This window comes from Planococcus citri, chromosome 5 (genome assembly GCF_950023065.1).
Source record: "Planococcus citri chromosome 5, ihPlaCitr1.1, whole genome shotgun sequence".
NCBI lineage: Eukaryota > Metazoa > Arthropoda > Insecta > Hemiptera > Pseudococcidae > Planococcus > Planococcus citri.
In genome coordinates, this window is record NC_088681.1 from 15,577,519 (window position 1) to 15,599,758 (window position 22,240).

The window sequence follows — 22,240 nt, forward strand, 5'->3', positions numbered from 1 at the left end:
ATAGTTTTTCAAATCCTTTCATCTTTCGGATGATTAATATTGGGCTTGATGATTGAGTTTGCACTTCTCATTGGTATGAGTTTTGATGCAATTTTTCCACCATTAAAAAAAACTATCTTCGTGCATGTTCGTATCGATTCATCTATTCGTAAGTGCATGATCAGGGGATCACATTATATGAGTTAAGCACATTAAGCCTATAATTGTCGTTTTGAACTGCAGATGCTCGTACGTACATTGAAAATTTCTTTGTTTACCTAATTTTTTTTCATTTTTTTTATGTTTCAATGAAGCTAACAAAGGTAGCGTGGACACATGCCCATGAAAATTTGTCGACTGTAAATTTGAGTGCCACGATTGTTATTCGACTTGCCTATTCAGTATTTTCAAAGGAATCAAGTTTTTAATGGAATACATTGTATAGATTGCGTATTTTTTCCCCGCTGATGTTTCAATTTGTTGACCACAAAAAGGAGAAAAAAATTCGTCTATTTTTGTTTTAACGTTGGAGTATTTTACGTTGTTTAATTTATTTTCAGTGTGGCTTGAAATTTTTTTATTTTATTCGAGCTTATTAATTTTTTTGTATTTGTTTTTTAATTTTTTTTTAAATTTCCTATTTTTTGAACATTTTTTACCCGATTATGTACCTACATTGGAACCTTGTTCATAGTGAATTGTGATAATTTAGATTCATTAGTGTAAAAACGTCTATAATATCAAACTGAAACCCTATCCTGGGCTGTGCCATGAGAATCTCGGCCCTTGAAACGAATAATGAGAACCCCCCCCCCCTTATAATTATTGGTCATTTAAATTAATGGGAAGGACCCTGAATTTCTCTAAAAGGGTCAAAGTTTTGCTCCAAAACCTACTAAATGCCATCTAAAATGCGATTGAAAACTGTGTTTTGCTTCAAAAACTACTAAATGAAAATTTTGTTTCATAACCTACAAAATGCATGCTTGTTTTTTTCTTCAAAACCTGCTAACTGCAATTTTTACAAAAACAGAATGTATTTTTATTACTTTAAAGGAAAATACGTACAAAAAACATAAATTATATCGTTTCGATTAAAATAAATCGAAGAGGAAACGTACATAGAAACTAAATAATACCATTTTGATTAAAATAAACCAAATAAACGAAACAAAACTTAGGATAGATCAATCTTCATAACTCGTGCATCATTATTCTTCTTCGGACACGGAGGTAATTATTGTGAAAATCACACATTTCATTTACATTAAAATAAACCAAATACACAAAACAAAACTTAGAATAGATCTTCTTAACATGTTTATCTTTACGATTCTTCGGACATGGAGGTAATTGTGAAAATCTCGCGTAAAAACTCAAATCAGCAACACCTAACTTCCTACTACTATATCAACTGAAGTCTAGACAGCATTTATAGTTTGATGTTCCTTTTTCAGATCAGCAATTTCTGGGGAGAGACTGTGTACCAAATTCAATATGTTGTTATTGGATTGGTTTTGCTGTTGAGGTTGCACAGTTTTTTCCTATGTTCCATTGATAGTTATTGTTAGACATTGATGTCCAAATTCCCATTCATGATGCTGGATACGGATTTCAGTCACTGTATTGGACGTTAAATTCACCGGTTCTTCGATTTCCAGGCCTTCTAGGATTTTTACCAACTTCCAAAAATTGTTATAGCCTTTGACTTTTGGCCAGCAGCTGATCTAATCAATACTGGAACTTTTGCTTCTTATGATCTAGTCCTTTGATGGACTCGTAACACTAAGCGATCTTGTAGGTTCATTTTGGCGTTTTAGCTGTTTTTCTTCTTTAGACTGTGTCGCCTTCTTGACTTTTCATTTAACTCGAACAGCAGGGCTTTTTTTTTACATATGAATTTTCTCAACTTCAGAATCACGAAGAATCTTATGATTGTACACTACTTTCTGTTGTGAATATGCAGTTCAAATCCTATAGTTTCATAATGTCGATCAGGTTTGTTTGTTAATTAATAAATAAATAAAGACGAGACGGATGCTAAGAATTAAATTAATTAAAAAAAAAAAAGAAAATTACACTTAAGTGAGAGTAAGAAAACTTTAAGAAAAATGAAAACAAATATTACGAAATTCCTTTTTGTCAAACTTATGATGGAGATTCCCTTTTTTTTCCAACAATGATTTTGCCATACAGCATGGATAAATATTATTACCGTAAGTACCCTTGGCATTGTGATTGGATTTTCTCCTAAACAAAAGAACAACACTGTGTGAGCCATTTTACATGTATATAGTGTTCCAAAGAAAAGATAAAAGTGTGAGATTGAAGTCTAATTTTAGTGATTTGAATAAAATGTCGAACGTTATCTTACCTTCAGCGTCTAGATTTATGCGAAAACTGAATAACGTGATATTTGCTGCGATCCTAATTCTTCCATGCCGAATGACAACAGGAATGCTGTAAGTTCATTTGGGTTACCAATTTTGTTAATCTCGCGTTCCATTTTTAACAAACTTTTCTTTTTACACTTTCAACTTTCAAATTCACTTATAGGAACAATTTTTTTCTTCTTTTACTTACTTACTTGAAGTAATACTTTTTAACAAACTATTCAACTCAATGACACAAGGTATTCTGTCCTACCTACTGCGCCAAAAATAATTCTGTTAAGTTCCTCTGAGTCAAAATAAATAAAAATTAGTAACATTTTAAACAGGGATGGAAGAGCCTTGAATTCAGGGCTCCCGCTCTTGGCTCTGGCTCAGCTCCCCGCAAGTTTCAGCTCTGGCTCGCTCTTGGCTCTTGGCACTTTTTCTTTACATGAGCTCTTTGGCTCCTTGCTCGCTCCTCAATTCTTTCCGACTCCGCTCTTTGACTCTCGACTCCCTCTTCCAATTTCTCGGCTCCCACTCCAGCTCTGGCTCTGGCTCTTGGCTCTTTAAATTAGAGTTCAAAATTCGTGAAAAACGATGAAAAAAATGAAAATACACTGCATTTATTTTCATTTCATTTCTCAATGAGGAAAAAAACTTAGAAATTCTTCATTTTCTTCACAAATGTGAGTTAAAAGTTGAATTTTTGATAAAATTGTGCGCATTTTTCAACTTTTTTCTCTACTTTTAGGGAGCCAAAGAGCCTGAAAAATTTTGTGGGCTCCCACTCGGCTCTGGCTCTTTCCAGGTTAAAGACTCCTTATGATGATGGCTCTCTTGAGTAAAATAAGGAGCTCTTTTGCAAGAGAGCTCGTGATGTTTTTCTGCACTTTCATTTATTTGGCTCTTGGCTCTGGCTCTAGCTCCTCAAAAAATCCGGCTCTTTCAGACTCTGGCTCCGGCTCGCTCCCGGCTCTTCCATCCCTGATTTTAAATAAAATTTAATCATGCAATTTTAGACATAAAAGACAAATAAAATTCTAAAATAATACATGCATAAATAATTAAATCAATTTACAACAACATCGGGTTCATTTTAATAAAATAAATAGTAGCTGAATGGAAAAAATTTGAATTGAAAAAATCGGCAGTTGGAATGCTGGCGTAATTGAAGATATCGAATTTTTGCAGCTAGCTTCTCACAAAATTGAGATAAACTTGAAATATCAGTTTTCGTGAATTGAATAAAATATTTTGACTTGATAATATTGAAATCTTATTGTTCTTGAATTTTAAATATTTAACAATGGACAAAATAGTTAAACTCAGTGAAAATTGAACTAAATTTTGATTTCTATGTAAAAACTCAAATTTCTGCAACTTTAAATATTATGCTTTGACAGTAAGAACCTTGAGGATTTGCAATTCAACACTGACTGTTTGACTTGACAAAAACAGAGAAAGAACTGGACAATTTTGTAGTGAATCTGCAAGTATTTATAATAAAAGGGTCAAAAAATGGGCAGAAACATGGGTAAAAAAAAATGTGGTGCCAGTTTGGCGGAGTATGATCTCATCGATATGACAATTTCACTCAAAGGTGTTCTAAAAACAGAACCTTTTAAACTTTACATGAAATTCACATTTGGGTGGCTGCTGAATTATAATGGAAAATCGCAATAAATTAGCAGCAGGCCACCAAAAGGTGCAATAAATGTCAAAAAAGGTGCAATAAATGTCAAAAAAGGTGTTTTAAAGGAAACAAACAAGAAGGCTTAAAGTGTCGAATGCGTCGAGAGTGAGGAATCATGAAATTCGCATAACAGCGCAGTGGGCTAGTGGGTATAGGAAAGGGAGAGAAAAAAACACTGTGAAGTATCGTACATAACTACCCCTAACATACTGGCCTATTGGTACCCAAGTATTCCTCAACATGTATCTTATGCAATTGTCTTAGAAATAAGTGCAATGTAATTAAATAAGAATAGGAATCAATAAAAATAGTTGTCGAAATGCAATATAATTGTATTTAGGTACATAGCAGGTATGTAATGTGATTTAATATAAGTGCATATCAAAATTAAAAGTGCATAAAAGGAGCTGAATTGGGGCGAATATAACATAAAACACAATTTATATTATTTTTCAATACATAAACAAACTTTACATATTGTACAATTAAATGTTGGCCAACTTTTTGAACAAAAAGTGGCACCTTCCAGTTTCTATTAAATTGGGAAAATGATCAATCTCGTTGATGCACACTGAATTTGATGGAAGAGGTACTAAGGCATTTTTAGCAACCAATTTTGGTTTTATAGAATTTTGTAAACTAGTGCTAGTTCAACCAAGTTTCACTTTTCTAGCTCTTACTAATGAACTGGCAATTTCATACCAGAATTTTTTCAATCATATTCTTCACCTGTTTGCTCATACTTCTGCTATATTATAGTAACCATCTGCTTAGAGAAGTTTGCTTTGGCCTTCTCAAAGCATTTGTTTTTGCAAATCTTTTTGATGTAAGATTCAGCTGACGTATAATCAAAAGATCAAAGATAATTCATCAATTGATATGTTTTGAAGCCGGCGCATAAATCGACTTTTGCTTCAGACGGCGTAATGCCCACTTCTTTCACAAAACGTAACTTTTCATAAACATACTAGAATGGCGCTTCATTTGGGTTCTGTTTGTAAATGTCTTGAGAAACAGCTCTTCGAATTTTTCCCATGTTGAAAATTTGTCTTGATGAAAGAGCAGCCAGCTCTTGGCAGCACTTTAGAGCTTACTTCATGCAGTATCAGAGTTTGATTTTGGCGGGCCACTGGTTAGTTCTCATTCTCAACTTCGTTTTGAAGCTGGACAACCATTCCTTGGCCTCTGGGACAGAAACGTTGCCATGAAAATTCGGTACATTGGTAGTCTGATAGCCGCTGCCAGCAATTTTTAACACAACTGTTAGGGTGATATGAGTAAAAACGCAAAATTTCATAATCGCGCAATAAAATTGCATTATGAAAAATTACACTGTATAACATCTGACTCCATACTAAACTATAAAAACGAATATGTCTCGTAAGAAATTACCACTACTACTACACAAAATATAGATTCTACTGTGTACTAATACTAACTATGTATAACTCCTCATACAAGGTTAGGAACTATGTTTTCCGAATATAGCTGATTGATGCTGCCAAGATGCACCTAGAGATGCTGGCGAGCAACATACTGCTTAGATAGGGAAGGTGGAAGGGTGAGACGAGGTACTGGAACACTGGAACACCCTTGGTGGGAGACTTCTAACGTGGATGTGTGAGAAAAGGCAGGAACGTGATTTGTAACCAGTACCTACCCCTATATCATCCGCGAGGTACTAAGATAGAAACGGCTGAAGCCAGTTTCTGTACTGGGGCGCGAGAGCATGGAGAAACGGTTGGTACCTCATTTCTAACTGGCAGGAGAACAAACTGGAACTATCTTAACAGAAACTTCAAAATTCTCGTTGTCATTTTGAGAATTTTGCTTTCTTGTGTTTCCCATGATTGATGGAAAACACTCACAATTGGTTTATAGTGAGAATGGACATTAAAAATGGTAAAAACGGACTTTTTTGGTAGGCATTATTGACACAAATATGCAAAATTTGTGAAAAAATTGCAAAGTACCATTGATGCGACTTCATTCCAGTTCTGTATAATGAAACGAACATATCTGTGAGGTCCATATCTCCCATATTTTGGTTATATACTTTCACAATTTTGGGCATTGTGCACTAATTTCTTCCATTATTGAGGTGGCTTAATAATGCATGTAGTGCATTGATTCATTAGTTTTGATGCATCACCCCAGACCTAATAATTATGGGGTTTCAGTTTGAATATTCATCGATGTTAATAAAACAACACTTGATATTAAATTTTATTCTTTAATCATTATTTTCAGTGAATGATATAAACGCTTGGCGATTGGGTAAAATAGACGAAGTTGATTTTGAAACGTCCGTTTGAAAAAATAAAGGATCTCGTTATATGAATTATTTTCTACAGAAGAGTTGTGTAGGTTTTTGTTTTGTTCTTTTGTTTTTCCTCAACGTACAAAAATATTTTGTTTTTGGTATAAGTTTTATAATACTTACTAATTAATAATCTTCCTAAAATTTAAGCATTAATTTTTGTAACTCGTGTAAACCATGTTGTATTTTTTTTCTCGGTAGTTGATAAAACTAACTTGTGTTTGTTTTGTGTGTATGTAATTTGATACAAAAAATTTATTTTTTCAATTGTACACAATTACCTTGAAAAAGAAAAAGATTTTATAATAGATTAAGTCCGAGGACAAAGTTTCCTTCGAATGAAAGTATTGTTTTGTATTGCGTATACTTTTATACTTAGTTTTTAATATGTTTCTCAAGTTTATTTCTATTTTGTGCCACAAGTTCTGAGAACATTGTAAGCTACCACAGAGTGAAAGGATAACGTGAGGGTTGTTTTTTTTCTTCGTTTTGTTCTTAGTCTTACTATTCTAATCATTAAATGTAAGGTGTTTTTTTTAATATTCTTTGAGTTTTGAGTAGTTGAATTTTCTAATTGTATAATGATAGACCTGGTTTGCCTTCCTTTTGTAGTTGCGTCATCTCTGGTTTCGTTGCATTTATGTAGTATGGGGATTGTAATTTTGTAGTTACTCGCACAGATCCGTATATTTTTGAAATTTTTTTATACTAAAGGGGACCATTGTGTTATTTAACGCGCAGCTATTGGGAGGGTTTTTATATCGCCTTCGTGGTCTTTTTTTTCTAGTCCTTATTTTTTCAATCCCACTATTTATAGGGAGCTTCTCAAAATAGTATCTGAATGATTTTCGTTTTGTTTTAGGAGTGTTTTAAGTAGTGTATTTTTCTTTTTTTTTATATTCAAAGTATTAACATCACTGTAATGTCAACCTCTGTGGTATTAATAAATCATTATTAAATGTGATATTTTCAGATTATAACTATACTGTATTATTAGTTTTGTTTTTCTGTTGTTGTTTTAATTTTTTTTTTTTGTAATTGTATTAAGGAAGTGAACGTACGCTACGTATTTTAATGGAAATTGAATTTGTAATGAAAGTGTACCTATGGATAATTTTATAAAGAATATCAATGAGTAAAATAAAGATTGATGAAACTGAAGTTGTGGTTTATTGTGGTTCATTTTTTCTAGTTTGCTGTAAAAGCCACTTCTGATTTTGAAAAGCTCATTTATTTTATTCCATATTATAGCAGGAAACTTTGCGATTTTGCACAGCTCTCTGAAACTCACAAAATTGATTCAAAAGTTCCAGTTTCAGGTTCCTGTATTCTCCTAATGAAATTGGTCAATGTTACATCAAATATATGCTAAAATGACCAAACTTTGCACTTTGGGGTCAAATTGGTCTCGGAAATGGTTTCCTCGTGACCAAAAAGCTGACCTACGATCTTCATACGCTTCAAAGTTCACCCTAAAGCTAAGGAAAAAATTTCAAATATATGACTTATGACTATGGCGCTATCTGTAATGTAAACAGTGAACTAGATGCTTAAAAAGAGGACAAATTTAGTGAAGAAATACATGCAGCGCTGCAGACGGCAAAGTCAGGAACTTCCTTTGTTATGTGGAAAAACGAGTAGAAATTACCTTTTTATGTACTTATTCAAAATGAGGATTACAAAAGAACTTCTCGTTTTCACCGCCTGAAGCGCTGCATAATAAATTTGGAAATTTGTTCTCCCGTTAAGGGAGTTGTTACTTGTTTCACCTATCATGGTATAGATGGCGCTGCTATCACGTTTTCAAAATTGAGCTTTTTACCCGAATGAAAGCCAAATAGGGTGAACGAATAGTCGATTACCACTAATTGAGCATCGCTGATCACGTCAAGCTCGTTTGTTTCATTCGATCGAGCTTTTTTGTAATTAAAAATTTAACTTTTTTGAGAAAAAGCTTAATTTCAATGGAAACTTTGAGCTTTTTGACAGAACCAACACCGGAAACGAATCCTCTGTGTGTCAAAACCCCCCACTACATCCGTTCGTACAGTATGAAAACCTCTCTAAAGCTCAGAATATTGATTCAAAAGTTCAAGTATTAGGAGTATCGAACCTATTAATACGAGGGCTGATCAAAATGTTATTGGACAATCCACATATTTTGGGTTTAATATAATGTTAGCGAGTTCGTAAACATACCGTTGGAAAGAGCAAACCTTCCTCTTTCCAACGAGATAATAAAAAGTTGTGTGCGTCGAAGGACACGCGAGCTAATCCGCTTTAAACGAACCTACCTCGAGACCAGTCTGCGAATTTTGGGTTTGTTGTTAGAGTAGCGCGCGAGTTCGAAGTTCAACTGCGGTTGAATAAATCGTTTTTCAAATATTTTAATGTTATGAATGCAGTGTATGGGAACTCTATTAAACGTGTGACAGTGCATTTTGGGTAAAAATTTTTTTTTAATGGTTTCGAAAGTGTCGAAAACAATGAAAATGGTGGTTGGCCTGTCACATCTTGAAGTCCGGAAAACACAGGCTGAAATAATCCTGGCGAGTTCGTTAATATGTCGCTGGAAAGAGCAAACCTTCCTCTTTCCAACGAGATAAAAAAAAATGTGTGGGTTGAAGGACACGCGAGCTAATCCGCTTCAAACGAACACATCCTCAAGACCAGCGTGCAAAAGTTTGTGTTTGTTGCAATGTTGTCGTTTAGAGCAATGTGTGAGTTTGAAGTATTGCTCAAAAGGGGGAATATTTTAAGGGGGATATTAATTTTGACTCCAATGTTCGCCGTAGACTTGTTAAATAAAATTTTTGAGCGCTTTTTGTACGTTTTTTTTCACTAAATCAAAAATTCGCAGAACACACCTGAGGCACCACCCTTCAAACCGCTACAGTTTGAGAACCCCTTCACATAGAAAACCCGTCGTACGCTTGTTTTGTAGAGGAAGGTTTGCTCTTTCCAACGGTATGTTTACGAACTCGCTACCATTATTTTAAACCCAAAATATGGGATTGTCCAATAACATTTTGATCAGCCCTCGTATCCCATATTCTCCTAATGAAATTGGTCTCATTTATCATCTAATATACTCAAAAATGACTAAAATTAGCAAATATGAACTTTTTTAAAATTGAGATTTTTGACAGAATGAAAGCCAAATAGGGTGTACGAATAGACAATTATCACTAATTAATCATCGCTGATCACGTCAAGCTCATTCATTTTAAGCGTCGGAGCTTTTTTGTACTTGAAAGTTCAACTTTTTTGAAAAAAAGCTTCATTTCACGAGGAACTTTGAGCTTTTTGGCAGAACCAACACCGGAAATAAATTCTCCGCCCTTCAAAACCCTCCATTCGTACTGTTCGTACAGCCTGAAAAGCTCTCTAAAGCTCACAATATTGATTCAAAAGTTCAAGTATTAGGAGTGTAGAACCCTCTGATATCTCATATTCTCCTAATGAAATTGGTCTCATTTAGCATCAAATACTCGAAAATGACAAAAATGAGCAAATATGAACTTTTTCAAAATTGAACTTTTCAACCGAATAAAAGCCAGATAGTTTGTACGAATAGTCGATTATCACTAATTCGGCATCGCTGACCACGTCAAGCTCGTTAGTTTTGATCAAGCGAGCTTTTTTCTACCTGAAAGTACAACTTTTATGAAAAAAAGCTTCATTTCAGAGGGAACATTGAGCTTTTTGGCAGAACCAACCCCGGAAACAAATTCGCCGTACCCAAAAACCCCCTTATTCGTACACTTCGTACAGCCTAAAAAGCTCTCTAAAAGCTCGCAAAATTGATTCAAAAGTTGAAGTATTAGGAGTATCGAACCTCCTAATACTCTATATTCTCCTAATGAAATTGGGCTCATTTAGCATCTTTTATGCTTGAAAATGATAAAAATTGATAAATTTCTACTTTTTCATAATTGAGCTTTTCAGCCGAATAAAAGCCAAATAATTTGTACGAATAGTCGATTATCACTAATTTGGAATCGCTGATCACGTCAAGCTCGTTTATTTCAAGCGTCGAAGCTTTTTTGTACCTGAAAGTTCAACTTTTCTGAAAAAGAGCTTCATTTCACTGCGAACTTTGAGCTTTTTGGCAAAACCAACACCGGAAACGAATTCGCCGTACCCAATAACCCGCTTATTCGTGCACTTCGTACCGCCTAAAAAGCTCTCTAAAGCTCGCAAAATCAATTCAAAAGTTCGAGTATTAGGAGTATCGAACCTCCTAATATTCCATATTCTCCTAATGATATTGGTCTCATTTAGCAACAAATATATTCGAAAATGACAGCCAATATGAACTTTTTCTAGGTTGAGCTTCTTGGACGAATGAAAGCCAAATAGGGTGTACGAATCGTCGATTATCACTAATAAAGCATCGCTGATCACGTCAAGTTCATTTATTTCAAGCTTCGAAGCTTTTTTGTACCTGAAAGTTCAACTTTTTTGAAAAAAAGCTTCATTTCACCGCGAACTTTGAGCTTTTTGAAAGAACCACCACCTGAAACGAATTCTCCGTCCATCAAAACCCCCCATTCGTACACTTCGTACAGCCTAAAAAGCTCTCTAAAGCTCATAAAATTGATTCAAAAGTTCGAGTATTAGGAGTATCGAACCTCCTAATATCCTATATTCTCCTAATGAAATTGGTCTCATTTAGCATCTTTTATACTTGAAAATGACAAAAATTGGAAAATGTGTACTTTTTCAAAATTGGGCTTTTGAGCCGAATAACAGCCAAATAGCCTGTACGAATATTCGATTATCACTAATTTGGAATCGCTGATCACGTCAAGTTCGTTAGTTTTGATCGAGCGAGCTTTTATCTACCTGAAAGTTCAATTTTTATGAAAAAAAGCTTAATTTCAGAGGGAACCTTGAGCTTTTTGCCTCGATAAAAAGTCAATAGGGCGTAGAAGGGGTTTAATAATACCTACTAATAATGCATCACTGATCACGAAAAGCTCATTTATATTATTCGATCCAGCTTTTTTGTACCTGTAAATTCAACTTTTTTATAAAAAGCTTTGTTATCTTGGAAACTTTGAGCTTTTTGGCAGAACCAAGACTTTGTGTGATTGAACTTTGATATTTGCCATTCACTTACCTGTGTTATTTTGATTAGTTCTTCTGCATCTGATGTGAATTACTCCGCGCTAAGTTTGAATTTTAGGACGAATAAATGTATACTTACAATAATGTGTATTTGAATAAAATTACAAGGTCATATTAATTTACAATACATGTTAATTTTTTTTATGATCACCTTCTATTTTCAACAATTTTTTATATACCTAGGTCCATTTCGTTTTTTACAAGCAGCATTAGTGAAAATCCAACAATATCCTGAGACAGAAAAAGGAAGAAAATTATAAAAAATAATAATAATTATGTACCAAAATTCTACAAAAAAATCAAAGAATTTTTTTCAACTATAATTATGCTAATTTTTTAGAAATTTTATTTTTTTGTGCATGTTAAAAAAATTTATAGGTACTTTAAAAAACTAAAAAAAGTTTGAAATTCAAATTTTTATGCAATTTTTTTGAATGGAATTAAAAAACAAACAGTTCTCATCTTTCTTTTAAATAAAATTATGAATATTTTTGGTTCAAAATTGAATTTTTCCATATTTAGGTACAATGTATTTTAATTAAAAGAATGAAAATAGGTATTGATATCTCTCAAGAAACTTTCAAACATTAGAACCAATCAAAAACAAAAAGGAAAAACTTTTTTTTGGATCCAACTCAAGTTTTCCATGCAATAAATTTTAATAAAAATAAGTTCATCGAGTACTTTCTATTTCAGAAAGAAGAAAGAGAAAAAAAAGGTGAGTGAAAAACTGTAATAATTTGTAAAAATAACAGTGTTGGAAAAAAAAACGTTTTTTTTAAAAAAAGACAAAACAAACGGTTTTTTTTGTTTAAAACGTTTTTTTTGTTTAAAACAGGGTTTTAAACAGCTGGATCCTCATGTGTTTTAAACGTGTTTTAAACATGTTTAAAATGGTTTTAAACACGTTTTTAACACAAATTTATTTGTTTTGGATTCAGTTTTTCAAATATACGTTATCCAGTCATCAACTTTTAAGATGCGACGCCATAAAATAGCTATAAGATTCAAGAAATATGGAAATCAAAACATAAAATTTGCCGTTGAAAAAATGTATAGGAAGAAGAATGAATATCTAAAAATTCAGTTTCTTCAATTTTACTACTTTTTCAACGAAAAATTGAAAAAAAAACGTGTTTTGAAATTGGAATTGAAAAAAAAACTTGTTTAAAACAAAAAAAAAACATTTAAAACATAATTTTGTTTTAAACACTGTCTGTTTTTTTCTCGACGTTTAAAACACTGTTTTAAACGTTCTAAACATACAGTACTGTTTTAAACTGACAACACTGAAAAATAATAAAAGAAAATTAAAGTTAGAAAAAATTACCTGTAATGAGATGGCATACCTACAGCTAAATCCGGATCACCAAATTAAAATCAATTTCATCACCTAGAATTTGCCAAATGAGTTCAACGTGAAACGGTTCCAAATTCTGAAAAGAATCAATCAAATTAATGAAATATGCACAAATTGAAAAAATTATGTACAAATACAATGCTAGATACTGTTTTAAAATTTAAATGAAGAGTGAAACTTTTAGAATTACAAATCCGGGTAAAAAATAAAGCATGCATTTAAAAATTTAATTGCAAGAAGTACTTACTTACACGTTACACATAACTTGATGATGAAAAGAAACACTGACTGGGAACAAGATCAACCACACAATGTCATCCAAGTTGATCAACATGATAGGTAAGTAGTTGTGCATCTCAAGGGCTTTTGAAACTCTTAAAGGAATAAACACCAAAAAAACAAAAAAAAAACAAAAAAAAACATAATTACAAAAAGAAAGCATAGGCAGGCAGCTGTAATGAAATTGAAAAAAGGCAATGTTAAAAATAGTACTTGAAGAAGAATGTAAAATGCAAATAACTTACTCTACAGTAGAAGAGTAGAACTCAACATTGGAGTAACTCTGCCACACAAAGCAGGTCAACACAAATCCTGATGAGATAATAAACTGAACTTGCATCATCAGACAAGTTCCTCTAAATTACCAATGACCTAAACAAAAGCAAAAAACAAAATTGAAAAAAAAATTCCAACATTTAACTTTACTTACAAATACAAGGGGTGTATAAAAGATGAGGTTCCCTATTAAGGACTGCGCGTGGTTTCATCCAAAATTAATGAGCTTATTGGAGGAGGTAAAGATGCATCCTTTGGCTTTCATTTGAGACCGATACCAAAGTTCTCCAGCGTTTATGAAGTTGTGCTTTTGAACGTTTAATCATGAGTGTCCCATTTTAGTTCCATCCAATGAAGTATTTTGCAGTGAAAACCAAAGTTTGAAATTTGATGGAAATTTTTCAATTGCCAGGCTTGTTGGATTGGACCATAAAACTGGGCCAATGACCATGACCAGACCCAAAAATGCTCACAAGACTCAGTGGACCATACCAGACCTGACCCCTCTGGAACAGATTTACATCAATATTAACCAAACGGATGACCCTCTTCAGAAAAAATATCAGAAACAGACCTGGACCAAAGACTTTTCTAAAAAATCAGACCAATGACCACAGTTTGGATCCCAGTTAGGCTACATCCAATTTTTCAAATTTTTAATGCCAATTTAGATGACTATTTTGATAAATTTCCACTATGATTCAATTTGTTTTGAAGTTTTAATAGATATTCTGAAATCAAAAATCCCATTTTTCAACTCATCCAGTGTGTTGGATTTTTTCTTTCTGAAAAATGAAAACAGTTTTTTGGACCTGAGCTGACCCATGACAAAGATGAAAAATTTATGGTCAGGACCAGACCAGACCAGACCAATCCACAAGGACCAAAAAATTCCAACAGAATGACTGGACTAAACCATTTGAAAGCTCCAAAACGAAGACCTTGATTGTGAAATTCATCAGTTGACCCAAAAACATGGATTTAAATCATCAATAATTTATTGATTAATTTTTTAAAATTATCACAATTACCTACCATGATATGATATCACAATACCAACAACTAGCAATCTTTTCTGCAAGGATTGCTACTATGCAACAAGAAATTCACAAAGCTGGAGGGAGGTTGTTGTGTTTTGGAAGTTTTGAGTGACATGCGCAGTGTATAATTTTTTGGATTTACTTTGGCAATTCCTTGCACAAAACATCACATGTTGTTACTATCATGATAACACTAATCAATCAATTCAACTATTGTGAAATTTAATATCATCAGCATCCCTGACATGCAAGGCCTGGCCCAAGACCACATGGCCCACTGAGATATTCCATTTCAGCGTCCCTGATTTTGGGCTCCTCAATTAATCAGCCAAATTTTGTTCTCCCATTTTTTAAAGTGCAGGACACTGAGCATAAAAACTCATTCAGAAATTTTTTAAGTGGCCCAGTTTTTACCTCATCTGCCCAAATAGTATGTCGTGGCCCACCAAGATTTTAAAAACCAGACCAATGAATGCGACCAGGCCCAAAAATGCTCACAAGACTGAGTGGACTGGACCTCAGTCCTCTAAAACAAATTTATGTACGATATTAAGTGAACGGATGACTCTTCAGAAAAAATATTAGGGACAGACTGAGACCAAAGACCTTTCTAAAAAAATGGACCAATGACTGTGGTTTGGACTTCAGTTACATCCATATGTCCAATTTTTCAAATTTATAATGTCATTTTAGATGCCTAATTCGAATAAATTGCCATTATAATTCAATTTCTTTCGAAGTTTCAATGTTTTGAGAGCAAAAATCCCATTTTTCAACTCATGTAATGTGTTAGGAAGTTTTTTTCTTTCTGAAAAATGAAGATGGTTTTTTGGACCTGGGCTGACTCATGACCAGGATTAAAATTTCTGGTTAGGACAAGACCGAACTGACCTACAAAGACAAAAAATGTAGTACAGAATGACCAGACCAGGCCGTTTGATAGGTCCAAACAAAGACCTTGATTTTGGAGCAACCACAAAACCTGAGCAGACCTACAAGCCTGCATACATATGCACATACAAATTTTTTGGAATTACTCTATCAAGCTTGCCTCTGTAGCTAGTTCCAAACCAGGTACCTAACTTGTTAACACAGGTCTGCAGCTCTGCCTATTACACTACTGAGGGACTATTCTTGACATAGCACGGAATAAATGGCAATATTAAAAATTGTGTGCCTCACAGGTTGTACACTAATTTGTAGGAGGAGGTACATATTAAAACTTATGTCAAGATGTGACAAAATGTATTAATCACTTGAGTAATTATGTCAAAAAATAGCAGAAAGAATGGTATAAAAGAATGTAGTTTTTGAAAATACAGTAGACTTCCGCTTATCCGGACAGCCGTATTATCCGGACGAAAAAAAATTCCCCCTATTATCCGGACTACTCGATTATCCGGACAAAATCCGTATTATCCGGACAAGCATATGCGAATTACTTACAAATACATAGTAAAAAAAATTTGTAATCTTTGTTTTTAATTTGTTTTTCTCTATTTTTTGAAGAAATACAATTTATTCCTTGCACTTCTTATTAAAAATTGCAAAAATTTCCCATCATCATTAAAAAAACAGTCATTTTTTACCGAAATTCAATCAAAAAAACATGAATCCGCATTATCCGGATTTTTGCTTATCCGGACAACCAAATTCCCCAATTAGTCCGGATAATCGGAAGTCTACTGTAGGTATATTAGGTTGTGTACTTTTGTTTTGTTTCATCACTGAGGAGAAAAATAGGGAATCTTTGTTTCTATATGCCCCTCATAAAATATATACAGAAGAAATTAATCCTCAGAAAACTAATTTTCACTTACCAAATCAGCATCTACATAGGTTGAAATTTCTGAAACAGACGAATTATAAAATAAAGCTTTGGTGATCACAGAAAACTCTCTCAAAACAATATCACAATTAATAAAGTTCCACATTTGAACATTTTCAAGGACCTGAGCTGTGGGCCTGAAACGATCCTGAAACCAGGGATGGAAGAGCCGGATTTTTTGAGGAGCTAGCCAAGAGCCAAATAAATGAAAGTGCAGAAAAACTTCAAGAGCTCTCTAGCAAAAGAGCCCCTTATTTTACTCAAGAGAGCCATCATCATAAGGAGTCTTTAACCTGGAAAGAGCCAGAGCCGAGTGGGAGCCCACAAAATTTTTCAGGCTCTTTGGCTCCCTAAAAGTAGAGAAAAAAGTTTAAAAATTCGCACAATTTTATCAAAAATTCAACTTTTAACTCACATTTGACATTTGTGAAGAAAATGAAGAATTTCCAAGTTTGTTTCCTCATTGAGCAATGAAATGAAAATAAATGCAGTGTATTTTCATTTTTTTCATTGTTTTTCACAAATTTTGAACTCTAATTTAAAGAGCCAAGAGCCAGAGCTGGAGCTGGAGTGGGAGCCAAGAAATTGGAAGAGGGAGCCGAGAGTCAAAGAGCGGAGTCGGAAAGAATTAAGGAGCGAGCAAGGAGCCAAAGAGCTCATGTAAAGAAAAAGAGCCAAGAGCCAAGAGTGAGCCAGAGCTGAAACTTGCGGGGATTCGCAAATCCAATCCCAAAACCAAAATCATAATTTTTCTTGATCCCAAAACCGATAAAATCCTGGAACCAATATAATTTTGAACCCTAAACAATCCCAGAACTGAAACAAATTTGGCTTTGGGACTTCAATTTTTGATATTTCCGCCTGATTTGATTTTCAATTTCGATAAATTAGATTCAAAATTGTCATTTTTTACATCATTATCATCATTCATTCAAATTACTTGGCAAATTGATTTCGTGCAATTATCAACATTACACGCCAAGTACTGGGGGACTACCAGTTATTAGCCGAGCTAACAGATAATGCACGCCATCTGTTAGCAGAATCAAAAAGCTGAAACTGGTTCGAGCGTCTATAGAGGTCAACACTGAGGAGCTCAGGGTCTCTAAACTACCCGGCTAGCTCCAAGGTGCTTGTGTAGATGTCACTAGTAAGCAACGGGAAACTACTAGTGGAAGCTCGAAAATAAATTTCCATGAGATACGTCATCAACGCGATAGAGGCAACACCAACATAAAGGATGTTAGCCCAAATACCCAATTCGGCATAAGGGTACGCGTTGATTTGTACGCGATACCACCACGAGCGGTTATACGACTCGATGATGATGCACTTAAAACATTAAACTAATTACACCATCAGATTCACTGAAAGAAATAAACAGTAATAGTTACATTAAAACGATGCACTCAGTGCATTAAAACGCGGTAATTTTGGTATAGGAATGAAACGCATTAATCAGTACATATTTAGAGAAGTAACTATTACACAGGAGTGTGGTAACCATTCCATCGTTTTTATTCAACAATATTTAAAAAGTGGGGATAGGTACTATCAATTTCACGTTTCTCCGCACATCTAAATAATATTCTCACTGCAACAAATTTTTCTAGACCTAATTTCCCTAAGAAAATTTTCCTACCTAACTGGGATTCGAACCTGCGACCTTTCATTCCTAACTACTTACACTTAACAACATAGCCGCGAGTAGAATCTTTGATTCAGGCCCTCGAAGTACATATTTATAGGTTTTTCACTGTTTGAAAAAAATGATCTCATTGCAGTACGGCAATGTACTCAGTACATCGTTTACTGAATTCAGTAAATCACTACATGGTTCTCAGTCATGTTTAAGGAATGTAATCATTGCTTACCACAGGATGTACAGGGTGCCCAGAAATATATCGAGTACCCCTAAAAAAGTTTTCTACTAAAATACTTTGGTTGGTCACAGTGAATGATAATAATGATAGCACATGATTGGTTGTTCGACTGGAGAGATAACATTCCACCAATCATATGCATCTATTTCACGTTGCCAACCTATATTTTTAATGAAAAACTTTCTTAGGGGTACTCGATATTTCTGGGCACCCTGTAATTATTACCCACCAAATGATGTTTTGAATACCATGTCTGCAGGACTGAGTCCCCAATGAAATGTAATGAGAACATAGAAATGAATTTTGAAAAGTGATGCAATAAATCCATCGATGTACTCATTCCATCACTTGATGCATTCTCTGATTTAACCTAATAGGTATGTAATCATTACATCAAAATGAGGTAATTTGAAAATTACTGTACTGTGCAGTAACCATTGCATCAATTTCGGGACTGAATAAAGCGTTTTGAAAATCATTTCTTTCAGTGTTCCCCATGTAAAAACATCCCATTTTTCGACCCCTTGCAGAGTCCAATAGTCAACCCAAAATCGTTTTGGACCTACAGCCCTATCAAGGACTAAACACAATGATACTGCTTCTCCACCTTCAAACCACTTTGAATGTCTAAAGATGGGCGGTTGGTCACATAATTCGATTATTTCCAAATGAAATGGTTGAAGTTATTGTGAAGTATATCAACAGTATAATTTAAAAAATGACGCACAAGGAAAAAAAAGCAGTGTTACAGAGGCCGTATCAGTTTCATCAGAATCATTGTACTTACTTAAGATTTGAACACTACATTACTCTGGTAAGAGGTAACAAAATCTAGGAGGCAATCTACGATGGACCGCTGGTTTTGGTGATACAGTCCACCTAGTTTTTGAACCACAATAGTATGTTGAATTCATTGCCACAAACCCCAGCTCATGATTTTTCTTTTTCTTGAGAGACCGGGTTAGCATTCACTGGCAAGGTTGAAATTTGGTTGGTATTATGGTGGGAAAGGTGCATTTTTATGCATCTAGGTAATTTGAGTAAATGGGTGGGAAATAATTGCTCGGGTTCTTAGCTCACCAGAGTTTGAAGGCATTTCAATTTGCAATCTGTACTCACATTTTTTCTTTTGAAGAGAAGAAATTCATAATCTCAAACTTTAATATTGCATCTAGATATGTGAGAAAGGAACTAATGAAAAACACATGTCCTTTTTGAGTCAATTTCTTAATTTATGTATTTCAAGCCATGATTACAATCCATCAACTGCAATTAGATATTAGGAATTACAGATACCTTACCTACAACAGACTGGTATCTACATTTAACAATAATTCTACATAAAAATACCCAATATTCTACATATTTTAATCAATCTACTTGGCTACACTATCCCAAATCTCAACAACATCATCACTCAAATCAATAATCTGAGCTTTTTTAAACACATAACATTTACCAATCGACTCCAGAGCTAAATTACCCACAAACGGGATCCCATCATTACCCAAGATCTTACCACTACGACAAATGATCAGCCTATCTACCAAATTACGTTTCAGCATCTGCGTTACAAGTACACCTCCACCTTCGACAAGCAATCTCGTGATACCAATTCGTGATACGAGCTTTGTCGTTAAATCCTTCAAACAGACTTTCGAATCGTTAGACGAGTTCACCTCCAAGTACTTGACATTCTCCACCAGTTGATGCTTCCTGTTATTAGTGACCACCCAAGTATCCACTTGATCTGCAGTTTTGGCAACATTATGATCAGCATTCAGTTTACCTTGGGTATCAACAACCAATCGAATCGGACTCTTGGATTCTAATCCTGGTATCCTACACGTCAACAGTGGATCATCAGCCACCAATGTATTACTGCCAATCATCACAGCGTCATACTTGGCTCGAAGTTCGTGCACCCAGCGTCTGGTATCTTCGCCAGTGATCCATTTACTGTGACCAGTAAACGAGGCTATTTTACCATCCAAAGTTGTAGCAACCTTACACGTGATATAAGGTCTATTGCGTAATCTGGTAGTAAAGAAGCCCACGTTCAAAGCTTCAGCTTCTTCACGCATTACACCTTGATCAACCCGGATTCCCGCTTCTTCCAGGGCTCGAATACCTCCACCAGAGACTCTAGGATCAGGATCCATCGCAGCTACCACAACTCTACTCACTTTTGACTTGATCACCTCCTCGGTGCAAGGACCAGTTACACCGTGATGACAACAGGGTTCCAGGGTCACGTACATGGTTCCACCTTCGGTATCCTCCTTGGTGTTCTGCAGAGCGAGCTTTTCAGCGTGAGGACGTCCCCCAACAGCTGTGCAACCTTTACCGATAATGGCGCCATCTTTGACAATAACGCAGCCTACTGTCGGGTTTGGGAACACGTCGCCGAGATTTTTTTCAGCTAGCTTTAAAGCTACGGACATATATTGCTCATCAGTCATTGGGAGATTGAATTATGCCATCGTTGGATTCTAATGATCTGAAGATAAGAGATTTGAAATTAATCGGCGATTATGCTAATTCTCTGTGAAGTTTCAAAATAGGTAAGTATTAGGTCAAGTTGAAAAAATTCTAGCCACCTACCTATTAAAAAAGAAGATTCACGTATGTGGCCAAAACACATAAATACCAAACTGAACGAATCATGCGAAAAATCATACCAAGACCCAGCATGATTCCCAGAGAGAAAACTTGAAAAGAAATCCTGAAATAGAGGCTAGATATTGAGATCACAACATTTAAGTCACATAAAAAACTAAAGACATATTTTGGGGAACATACCACGTTAGAAAAATTAATAAAATAACCAAATGGAATTAACTGCTCGTTTTCTGCACGATCCAATCAACAATACCAATCGTAAATCGCAATGGCAACAAAAAATATAAGATAGAAAAATAATTTCGAACCGAAAATACTTCCGAGAGACATTTTCCTAATAGGTACCTACTTTAAAACGCTGACGAAATTTTAATGTTCACTGACACCGACGAGTTTGTTTATAAAAATGGTATATTCGAAGCTAGAAGAAGTAGGTACCTAATTAAGGATGCTAAATGAAAAATAAAATAACTCATAATAAAACTTTGTAGATATCTCAAAAAAGATAAAAATCAAATCGAAGAAGATTACCTATCCTAAATAGATAAAAATATTTCATGACTTTTTTTCGATATAATTACAAGATTCATTCTACTCGTACTCCTCTTTTATCTGCTTTTATCATATCCCTCTCCTTGACTCAGCCCTTCTAGAATCTTCTAGAAGTGATTGGAAACGGATTTAAACGCTCATCTATCACGAATTATCATTGCTTGGCCTTCAAAAGAAGAGAAAGGGGGGTTGAAAACATAATTTTTACGGTGAACTTTTCCCAGATAGTTTTTGTTTGGGAGGGGGGGGGGGTGTGTGTTTGTAATTTTCAAAACTTGAAAAAGTATCAAAAACATAATTTTTCACCACATCACATTTCAATTGATCATTTTCAGAAATTTTTTGCAAGGCTCTGTCAATACTCAATTTTCCAAAAATGTAGGTAATCGAAAGTTCCCTCTATCTCCCCTCCCCTCTCTCCCCTCCCCATCCCCCCATAAAAAATAAACACTAAAATAGATACTTAATGTATTTATATTTTTAGGTAAGATTTTTTTTCAGCATTTTAAAATACCTGATCAAAATGTTGAAAATCTGAGAATTTTTGCGGTTATTGGGGGGGGGGGGTTGATACTTAGATATTACATAATTATATCGATCTAAAAAAAGATTAAATTTTCATGATGTTATTTGTCAAGCTTCAATAAAGGATGTTTCCTAGCCAGATGTTTGAAATGTCCTTATGAAGGTTCTAAACTATTAGTTTGTACACAAAATGGCTTTGAACAAGCCCAAGGCGCATGGAAGGGGGATTTTGGAATTTTAAAAGATTCGTGTCAAACAATGGTATTTACAAAGAGGTTTTATTAAAGATTTCTGAAAAATTCAGCCTCAAATCCCTTCTTCTCAGTCAACGTTTGATTTTGAAGAACAATTTTTTGACTTCTCAAAAAACTGTAA

The 22,240-nt window shown here is 34.4% G+C and overlaps 2 protein-coding genes and 1 long non-coding RNA gene across 8 annotated transcripts in view; 1 reads left to right on the plus strand and 2 right to left on the minus strand.

Annotated features, from left to right (window-relative positions):
• Nucleotides 1-7,528, plus strand: part of bves — a 54,292-nt gene extending 46,764 nt beyond the window's left edge. For 3 of the 5 annotated variants that reach the window (XR_010559389.1, XM_065368515.1, XM_065368516.1), the window contains one exon: nucleotides 6,298-7,528. Coding sequence is in view for 2 of the 5 variants with exons in the window: in XM_065368516.1 (XP_065224588.1) it covers nucleotides 6,298-6,362 (65 nt within the window). In the remaining 3 variants the exon portion in view is untranslated. Of the gene's footprint in view, nucleotides 1-293 lie in introns of all 5 variants that reach the window. The other 2 variants (XM_065368514.1, XM_065368517.1) reach the window with 1 other exon arrangement.
• Nucleotides 7,529-11,309: 3,781 nt separating this feature from the next.
• On the minus strand, nucleotides 11,310-16,269 carry LOC135846912 (uncharacterized). The gene is made up of 4 exons (XR_010559037.1): nucleotides 13,385-16,269; nucleotides 13,108-13,234; nucleotides 12,831-12,936; nucleotides 11,310-11,731 (listed from the first exon to the last, which is right to left on the minus strand). It is a non-coding gene; the product is annotated as an uncharacterized LOC135846912 (long non-coding RNA).
• A 3,108-nt stretch (nucleotides 16,270-19,377) lies between these two features.
• LOC135846911 (riboflavin biosynthesis protein RibD-like) lies at nucleotides 19,378-21,575 on the minus strand. Of its 2 annotated transcripts, none has more exons than XM_065366276.1 (3): nucleotides 20,969-21,575; nucleotides 20,771-20,903; nucleotides 19,378-20,666 (listed from the first exon to the last, which is right to left on the minus strand). In XM_065366276.1, the coding sequence occupies exon 3, from the start codon at nucleotides 20,626-20,628 to the stop codon at nucleotides 19,543-19,545; it is 1,086 nt and encodes a 361-aa protein (XP_065222348.1). In that variant the 5' UTR covers nucleotides 20,629-20,666; nucleotides 20,771-20,903; nucleotides 20,969-21,575; the 3' UTR covers nucleotides 19,378-19,542. The 2 variants fall into 2 exon arrangements, with proteins under 2 accessions (XP_065222348.1, XP_065222347.1); XM_065366275.1 differs by having other exon boundaries at nucleotides 20,771-20,891; nucleotides 20,969-21,256.
• Between the last annotated feature and the right edge of the window lie 665 nt (nucleotides 21,576-22,240).